This window comes from Seriola lalandi, unplaced genomic scaffold (genome assembly GCF_002814215.2).
Source record: "Seriola lalandi dorsalis isolate HSWRI2012SDOR001 ecotype SW California unplaced genomic scaffold, Sedor1 jcf7180002054248, whole genome shotgun sequence".
Lineage (NCBI taxonomy): Eukaryota > Metazoa > Chordata > Actinopteri > Carangiformes > Carangidae > Seriola > Seriola lalandi.
Window position 1 is genome coordinate 89,551 of NW_019524801.1, and position 9,573 is coordinate 99,123.

The window sequence follows — 9,573 nt, forward strand, 5'->3', positions numbered from 1 at the left end:
AGTTCTGCACAGTTTAACTTTCAAACATATTTGTCAATTCAACAAACACACTCAAAAAAAAACAAAAAACAAAAATCAAGGTACGATCCCACAAACGCAGCATTTGTATCTCCTAATCGCGTTAATTAAATTTTCGCCGAATTAATTAGACATAACAGCCATATACAGCCTCCTGGCAGGACTGAGCCACCGTAGGCATTTTAATGACCCCGTAATTCAATTAACCGCCTCCATCAGCTCCATCATTGATTTGTGGAAGAAGGGGGAGAAAAAAAAAAAAGCTGCTGAAAGTTGAATTCTGCAAAGTCGAGCCGGCCTGTAATTGCTCAAGACACAGAGATCGGAGAGAAGAGGGGGTGGGGGGGCTGGGCTGAGGTGGCCGTGTATAAATAGTGTGCTCTCAAATACACAGTCACAACAGCAGGAGTGATCTCACCTCCTCTCCACCCCTTCTATCTATCGCTGCTGCCAGCCTCCAAAAAAGAGCGTATCCGTGAGCAGTACTGGTGTAATAGAGACGGTAAGGTACATTACTGACAATTCGCGGTGGATTTCCCTGACCAGGACCACTACTGAGCGACAGAGCCGACCATGGAAGAACTTACGGCATTCGTGTCGAAATCTTTCGATCAGAAAACCAAGGAGAGCAGCAAAGAGAGTATCACGTACCGGGAAGTTTTGGAGAGCGGCTTGACAAGGGCGAGGGAGCTGGGCAGCCCGGAGACAAACCTGCAGGACATAACGGAGAGCAACCACTGCCCGGTGCATCTGTTCAAGGACCATGTCGAGCTGGAAAAGGAGAAACTGAAGGACTTTAATGTTTCGAGGGCGACAGAGGGTAAGGTTTTTTTTAAATTTTTTTTTAATTGTAAGAAATGCTCCGTATTGTGTCGGGGGAATGTCTCAAGTTCAGATGTGTTGTATCGGCAGCGACGTTTTTATTTATTTATTTATTTTTTAAAAAACGAATCCACGCGTAAAAAGAGTTTAATTTACGCAGCGTTGCGCCTCCACTTCAAGCAGATAGTCAAAGTTAGCACATTATTCTGTTATTATTATGATTATTTTACAAAGCAGGAGGCGGGCCCATAGTCTGACCGTTGTTTTAACTATTTGATGATTGTTTTCAGACATTCAGAAACATTTCTTGTAATTTTTTTTTACAATAGAATAAGTTTAACCTTATTTTAATGACACTTTAACATTTTGTGCCAACAAGAAATAATTACAATCCTAGAGGATACATTATAAAGTGTATGGCAACATTTACCACTCGACTTTATTTGATTTTTATCTGTTGCAGTATTATATGAATTCTGCAGAACATTTTCTATTATATTTGCCATTATTTAACGGTTTACCTGCAATACTATTGTGATGAAGGGTGTTATTTAAAAGCTATAGCATGTAGTATTGTTATTGTCTAAGATTGTGCAACCGGAAGTCACAAAAAAATCAAATTTCAGTTGTTAAATTCTTGTGAATTAAAAAAAAAACTGCGGCCAAACACGCTCATCAAATAGATCTTCCCTTTTAAGAAATCATTATTTGGTTAGAAAGTGCAGACAAACAGCAGCACAGGCCTCCTCTCACCCAGCTAACAGAAAGTGCAGTGGGAAGACTTTTAGACATTTAGTGAGTAATTTGTTTCTATATTTATCCTGTAGCAGCAGCAAAAAAGGGTCAGTTCTATTCTGTATTATTCTGCCTCATATTTCTCATTAAACCCAGCTGATAGACGGTAAGACTGCTTGTGTGTGTGTTGATGTGATCATGGTTTTCATATAAAATCAAATGCTTTTCAGTTGTGGGGGAAAAAAAAAAAACATTTTCACGTCAGCAAACTACAAACAATAAAATGCAAGTGAACAGGCCCAGTAATTGCAGCAGTTGTCAAGTCTGTTACTAATAATAACAGCTACTAATAATGCTGTATTGCCTAATAAAAATAGAATAGCCAATATGCTGACAGCCTTGCACCGTATTGCACTGTGTGAAATATAGACATGTATGGTTTTAGTGGAAAAAAGAAATCTTAAGGTTTCTGTAAGTAGAAAATGTTAGACTTTACATTTTTTATTTATAGCCTGAAATAACCTCCAGTCTCTTTTACGGAGGCGAGTAATTAGACCTAAATCTTCTCCGTTCAGTCGGGGCTTAATTCTCTGCTCTTTAAATCGCTTATAGCCTTATTAGGCTTCCATGGCATGAATTGACTGATTTACTTTTATAACGACACTGACACACTGACTTATGGAGGCTGGAAATGCAGCCACAGGCCTGTCTCTTGAAGAAATACGTTGTGTGTGTGTTTGTGTGTGTGTGTGTGTGTGTGTGTGTGTGTGTGTGTGTGTGTGTGTGTGTGTGTGTTGCTGCCAAATTGCCAGGCCTAAGGCCGCATGTTAGGGCCCATGTATACTATGGGGGGCACATTAATGTACATGTGGGGTGTATGCATGTGGGGATAGGGAGACGCAGCGAGGCCGATAATGTGTGCATGTCTCCTTGAGGAAGCGGAAATGTCCAGAATTTAAACGCATCTTCTCTCTGTCTTCCCCCCCCCCCCCCCCCCACAAACCGTGGGCCATTTAACAGGGATATACGAGTGCAAGGAGAAAAAGGAGGACGTGAAGTCGGAGGACGAGGATGCACAGGGCAAACTGAAGCAGCGGAGGAGTCGCACTAACTTCACCTTGGAGCAGCTGAACGAGCTGGAGCGGCTCTTCGACGAGACGCACTACCCGGACGCCTTCATGAGAGAGGAGCTGAGTCAGCGGCTTGGACTGTCCGAGGCCAGAGTGCAGGTGAGGATCTCCCCCCTGCTCCGACTCTAAACGCTCATCTGTCTGACGCAGAGCGGCTGCTGAGTGAGCAACAAACAAGAAACGATGCCCCCCCCCCCTCCACCCCCACCCAACATTGTTTCTGCAGTGTGTCTGTTTCCAGTGTCCTCCTCCGGCGGTGAAAGCGTCCTTGCTGTTTTGAAGGATTTAGGATCTTTGTAAGATAATTTACAGGATAATATAGCACTTTTATGATTTGAGTGAAGTGTTCTGTGGCATCAGTCCGCTGTGTGGGAGTTGTGTTAATGACCTTGTGCTGCTGCCAAACACTGCCATATAATTCAAGATAATTAAGAGAAAATCTGAAATATTGCGCAACATAAAATAGACCCCATGCTCTCATCTCAAACTGACTCCCTTATAAAAACAGTTAACACTAGAGAAAACTGTTATAAACTATTGGGGAATGTTTATAGTGATGCAGCTATTTTCCCCCACCTTTTTCTATTCTTTTTATTTTTTAAATAATGCACTTTACAGTTTGACGTCATGTTGATCATGTTTTCCAGCTTGTAAAAAAAACAAAACAAAACAAGCGAATTACTGCATGAGCAACATGTCATGTTTAAGTCAGGCCAAAAAGTGTAGCTTTTTCTCTCGTGATATAAATAGATCATCGCGTGTCCTGCAACATGCAAAAAAAAAAAAAAGGAAAGAAAAGAAAAGTAAAGGGAAAAAAGAAATGAAAAACAACATGCTTAGAGCTCATTAGTCCACAGGCAGGTTGACCTTACAAACCCCAGAGATAAATGATGCAGCCTCTGTCGTGACAAAGCTCCGAGTCTGACATATTTCTTTACTATTCCTGTGGGGGTTATTTATAGAGTGTCTGTGCTCCTTCATAGTGAGCTTATTGCGATTTATGATTTTTTACTCCTTGTGTTGTCGTCATATTTCTGTAGGGGTTTGCAGTGTTACTCTGACATTTGTTAAGAATTCTGCAGAAACACTGACTGAACGATTACTCTGGATATTTTTGGGATTTGTTGTCAGTACAGGACCAAAATTAATTCAGATTCAGACTGAATATTTAACCATATTTGTCCAGCATGTGTCTTCTGTGGTGCAATTAACAAGTAAGTCTCGTTAAAATGAGTAAAATTTAAAAGAAGGAAGGCTGTATTTGTATAAGCAGTGGCTTGGTATCAGTCAGTGATATCAAACAAGTGTAAACTGCTGTAAATCAGCCGGGATGTAACAACCTACTGAGCCTCCATCAGTAGGCCCTCAGCCCTCAGCCCTCAGCCCTCAGCCCTCAGCCCTCAGCCTGCTCCTGCGATCCGAGCACTCTTTGGGGGGGGGGGAGGAAAAAAAATCCCAAGCAATGATTAAAATGAATGAAGAGCCTGAATGGCTGCTTCAGGGGACGCGCTCTTATGTCAACTCGTATCCCTCCTCATTTTCTTTGTAATATCTGCCATAGGCTTGATGTAGTGTCCCCATAAAAACAGATTAGAAATAACTCAATTCTGGCCCAACTCTGCTGCTGTTCAGCTTTTCTAATCGGATGAATAAAACCCATCATAGAGCTTTATAAGCCCATCGACCACCATTCTGAGCTAAACATGCTCGGGCTCGGTTGACAGTATAATTCAGGATAACACTGCAGTTATCACTAATAAAGTGTATAGCGTGTGAATTAAAATAATTCATGGTGTAAATGCGGTTGATAAAGACTTGGGCTATAAAACCTGCCTGTGTGTTTTCTATGATCACAATGAGTGTGAACGCACAGAAGCCGTAGGTTGTCTCTTCTTGCAAAAATAAAGCTTTTGAAAATCCCCCTTTTTTTTCCTTTTTTTTTAAAAAGCTCTTTCAGGGACGCGTCTCCTCCAGATTTAGTGAGAGTGAATTGCAGCAGTTGCTGTTGCAGGCTGTGAACCTGCGCTCCGAGCAGCTGTCAATGAATCTAATTGAAAGTTATGAGAGCTTGGTGAGGAGCAGGCAGTAATTCAGTTAGGACTAATATCTTTGGGTTTCTGGCGCGCTGCTAAATTAAATGTCATTATTCACTGTCTCTAATAAAAAATCAAAAAGGAAATGAGATTAGGGTATTTGTGAAGCGCATCATTGAGTGGCCCTTAATGAAGAAATAACTGTCTGAACCAGTGTAGTTCACTTTGCTTAACATACTGGCACGTAATTGGAATTGATCTCGGGCCCGTCTAATATTAGCCTTGATTTATCTGAGGGATTACTGTGCGTCTATGCAAAATCACCTGGGATTTTCATAAACACCTTTACTAGCATCATGTACCGCTGTGCAGCACATAACTCACCACCTAAACATGCACGAGAATTTACAGTGTGTACCCTTATTTAATAATGATGATGATAATAATAATTATGATAGTAATAATAATAATAATAATTCTTATTATGATAATGTAATTTAATTGATAGAAATTATTCGACGTTTCTGCTGCCTAAATTTTTTATTTTATTCCTATTATATTTTTAAAATCAATTTTTCAAAGTGAGAATAATGGATTTTTATTTGCACCTCAGTTGTCTCACTCACTTTATTGACCGTGCTGTTGTTGTAGTCTCATCGACACAATGTTGAACGTCGCTCCACGCAACTTAAAATGGCTTCGCTGCACCTCGAGTCACCACCACCACCACCACCATCATCATCATCATCATCATCATCATCATCATCATCATCATCATCATCATCATCATCATCATCATCATCATCATCATCACCACCATCATCATCAGTCTGCGCCCTTTGTGGTCCGCGACCGGTCGCTAATTTCGCGTCTGTAAATGATAATCACTGCGGGGTCGAAGGGGAGGGGAGATAATGTTATTCACCGAGGCAAATTAGGTTGATGATGATTAACAATAGGCCGTAGCCCGCAGCTTCAGAAGACACTCAGCAAACTGGAAGGTGGTTCGCGAGGGATAATTTTCATTTTAAAAATATCATCATTCTGTTCTCACGGTGTTTCCACGCGCTCTGTGAGATTGTGGTGTCTCACTCAGAGCTGAGTTTATAGTCATTTTGTTGTGCTCCTGTAAGAATTTACTATGAAGCTCAATAATAAGTTTTTACTGAGCTTGTGGTTTTGTTTCATTGCCTATCTAATATCCTGTGGTTTATTTTTCTAACCTGCATAAATCATATTTATATCCCACAAATGTTTTTATTTTTATTATTATAATTTACAGTTAATGTTTATACAAATAAGATTTCATTTGCTCAGATGTAAGCTCTGTAATTTTTCCTTTATTGGCTATAAATAAGTGGCCTTTCCACAAATTATAATATTACTAAAATAACATCTGATACATGTATAAAAACAGTTTTGTTAAAAACTGGATTCAGTGCTAGTTTAAGTATTTGTCTAATAGATAATTTACTTTTCCAATTATAGGTTTGGTTTCAGAACAGAAGAGCAAAATGTCGAAAACAAGAAAACCAGATGCACAAAGGTAATTGTCACTTCTTTTAACCTTTATGAATGATCTTATTTTTATTTTCCCTTTTCTTCTGGGTTATTTTCATTTTACTATTTGACACTGTTCAACCATTTTTAACTGCATGTGGAAAAAAAACTGTGACCTCCTCATCTCACATAACAACAACTGTCTGGCTGTCTGACAGACATCTTTCCCTTCACTCCAGGTGTTATTCTGGGCAGTGGCAGTCACCTCGACGCATGCAGAGTAGCACCCTATGTCAATATGGGTGCCCTCCGGATGCCCTTCCAACAGGTAGGCCACGTTCTCCTCTTAGCTGGAGCTGACGAAGCTTCAAAAAATTGGAAACATTCAATCAGGGATGGATCAGGAACTCAGGCTGAATTAAATGTAGAAAAGTTAAAAATGCAGACGAAGTTGCAGTAGAAAAAGATGATTACTCAGCATCTTGCGATGCATGGGTGAGGACTGAGGAATCTGTAATGGAGCTACGTGTGTGTGTGTGTGTGTGTGTGTGTGTGTGTGTGTGTGTGTGTGTGTGTGTGTGTGTGTCTCAGAGTCAGAGTAGACCTTCTATATTTGTACACCCACATGAATCTATAGGCCATGTGCAGCTATTAGATGCAAGTGATGAGAGACAGTGTCTGTGTGTGTGTGTGTGTTGGAGGGGGAGGGAGCAGCTCAGACCTCAGTGCACCTTTCACCTCCTGGCTGTGTGGAGAGGGTCGGCCTTGCACGGGGAGAGTAGAGGTGGACAGACATTTGATCTGCTGCTATCTGCTTTTGTGTCCTGGCTGCTGTGTTGTCTGCTTGACCCTCGTGAAAAGCAGCGGCCTAATTAAGCCAACAGTGCGGCACATAAAAGAGATGATGAAAGCGGGGAATGGAGTGGGCTCTGATGGATATTGGCGTTGAGCTGCACTGGCAGGGATGGGGGCTTGAGGCCTGCATACTGAGAGAGGCTCACTGTAAAAGGTTGAAACAGGCACACGCAGGCTGCACTGGTTTTTTTTTTTACAATGCAGCACATGCATATAAAACAAGTGAATGGCTTGTCGTTGGGTTGGGGAAGGTCATGAGTTGAAATTGCGAGGTCTGAGGGTTAGAACCGTCATGTCATGTGACTCCCTCTCATCCCTCTTCAGTATTCAACAGCAAGTAAAGAAAAACTGCCACAATAATCTTTTAAAAAGAAAAGACTTTGCAAGCTGTGAGTGTGTATGTGTGCGACCAACTTACATGCATGTGTGTATGAAGATGTAACAGTTAACGCACACATCTAACCTTCACCACCTGTTTTGTCGGGGTTGGATTAGTTTCTGTCATGCCCCCCCCCCAAAAAAAACAAGATTGCTCCACAAAAAAAAAAAATAAAAAATCAACTTTCAACAAGTTGACTTTGGTTTTTCCGTCAGTGCTTCTGCATTTTCTATCAGGTGTCACTCCACCATGAGTCTGGAGATTATCGGCCACAGCTGCAGTTTGTTACCTGACTGTTGGTGAATGAGATATGTGGAGATGCTGTTTTGCAGGAGGTTTTGTTTGGATGCCGCTGCGAGCGCTGCTGCTGAGCAACTATACATTTGTGGTTCAATTTAATTTTCCCTTTCATTTAACAACTTCAGCTTAAGTCATTTTCAGTATTTTTAGGCCAAAATAAAAGGGAGCAAAGTGAAAAAATAATATTTAGTCAAGTTAAAACTTTGACTTTATATCATTCTATTTTGGTTGGAGAAGAAAGCATGAAATACTTGAGTTTTCCCCACTTCTTCCTCTGGTGTTTGAAACACATGAGAAATGGCAACAGGCTCAGCTCTCTCCTTCTGAAGTAAGCGGATGCTTAATTTTCACCTACTTCTTATAAAATAATTGCCAAGAATGTGAAAACTGATATTCTATGCTCCTTATGGTTTCTTTTTTCCCTTGACTCAGGAATATGTCTGGATAAATATTTATAACACCAAATATGTGAATATCTTTTTAGTGCAAAATTGTTTATTTATGCAATTGAATACATAATCAGGATAACAAGACTGCATATTTCCAAGGGTATAACGGAGTCCTCAGTCTGAATTAAACAAATCTGTTCTGGGTCCTAGAAAGACTTTGATTCTAGACGATTAAATTGGATGTGGTGTCTGAGAGCAATGTATGATTCATTAACTTTTAGAATAGCTGACATGAAAAAAGGGCTAAAGCGGAGAGTGCAGCCCTTAACTATTTTCTTAGAAAACACACTGTAAGCAACAGCTTTGAGGGGGTAAAATCTGAGGGGGAATTTAATAGTGTCAGACTGTGAAACCTGAATCCTCAACCCTCTTCAAACACACACACACACATACACACATATACACACACACACACACACACACACACACACACACACACACGGCCTGAGGCGCCGCCATTGACCAACTTTATATTTTGCTGTTCTGCAGGTCCAAGCTCAGCTTCAGTTGGACGGGGTCACCCACTCCCACCCTCACCTGCACCCTCACCTGGCTGCTCACGCTCCCTACCTGATGTTCCCGCCCCCTCCCTTCGGACTACCAATCGCATCGCTCGCCGACTCGGCCTCTGCGGCGGCGGCAGTGGCGGCAGCTGCCAAAAGCAACAGCAAGAACTCGAGCATCGCTGACCTGCGACTCAAGGCAAGAAAACACACCGAGGCTCTGGGACTCTGACCCCACCGGGCTGCCCCTCCGCTCGCCTGATGCCCATAATCGCCTCTCACACAAGACTGAGCCTGTGAAAGGGCCGTGACACTCACAGCTAAAACTAAACTAAACAAAAACACTGAGTGAGAATGAAAGAGAGGAACACATACAGAGAGGGGGGAGAGAGAGTGTGTGTGAGAGAGAAAGGGGGAGAACAGTGGAGGAAGAAAATAAAAAGAAGGAGGGAGCGAGAAAATTGTCACAAAACCAGCTGCCAAAACAAACCACTTGTAGAGAACGGTAATTAAATACCAATGAAATCACCTTTTACTTTTCGCCCAACAGGCAGGACTTCTGCGGGGCCAGTGGCTCAGTCCACTCCAGGCACAGATCACATCCCAAGGACCGTACAAACACATGTGGATGTCTGTCTGAGGGCCAGGCCGGGGCCCGTCAGACCAGAAGACGTTAGAACAAAGCAAACTGGCAGGCAGCAGCAGGGCCAAAAGCAGAGCCTCGCTGACGCTGGCTGCCGCCATGTTGACAATGCAGAGGGTTGAGCATGGGGGAAAACAGACTCACACACCACCTCACCGAAGCATTGGAACGGCTCTCACCTTTACACCCCCCCACCCCCACCCCCC

The 9,573-nt window shown here is 42.1% G+C and overlaps 1 protein-coding gene across 3 annotated transcripts; it reads left to right on the plus strand.

The window, feature by feature from the left end:
- Positions 1 to 421: 421 nt before the first annotated feature.
- Positions 422 to 9,567, plus strand: shox (shox homeobox). 3 transcript variants are annotated; one of them, XM_023404543.2, is made up of 6 exons: positions 422 to 838; positions 2,596 to 2,804; positions 6,227 to 6,284; positions 6,457 to 6,566; positions 8,711 to 8,923; positions 9,275 to 9,567. In XM_023404543.2, the coding sequence occupies exons 1-6, from the start codon at positions 592 to 594 to the stop codon at positions 9,362 to 9,364; spliced, it is 927 nt and encodes a 308-aa protein (XP_023260311.1). In that variant the 5' UTR covers positions 422 to 591; the 3' UTR covers positions 9,365 to 9,567. The 3 variants fall into 3 exon arrangements, with proteins under 3 accessions (XP_023260311.1, XP_023260312.1, XP_087029652.1); XM_023404544.2 differs by having other exon boundaries at positions 6,478 to 6,566; XM_087173526.1 differs by having other exon boundaries at positions 6,478 to 6,566; positions 8,711 to 9,365.
- The last annotated feature ends 6 nt before the right edge of the window (positions 9,568 to 9,573 follow it).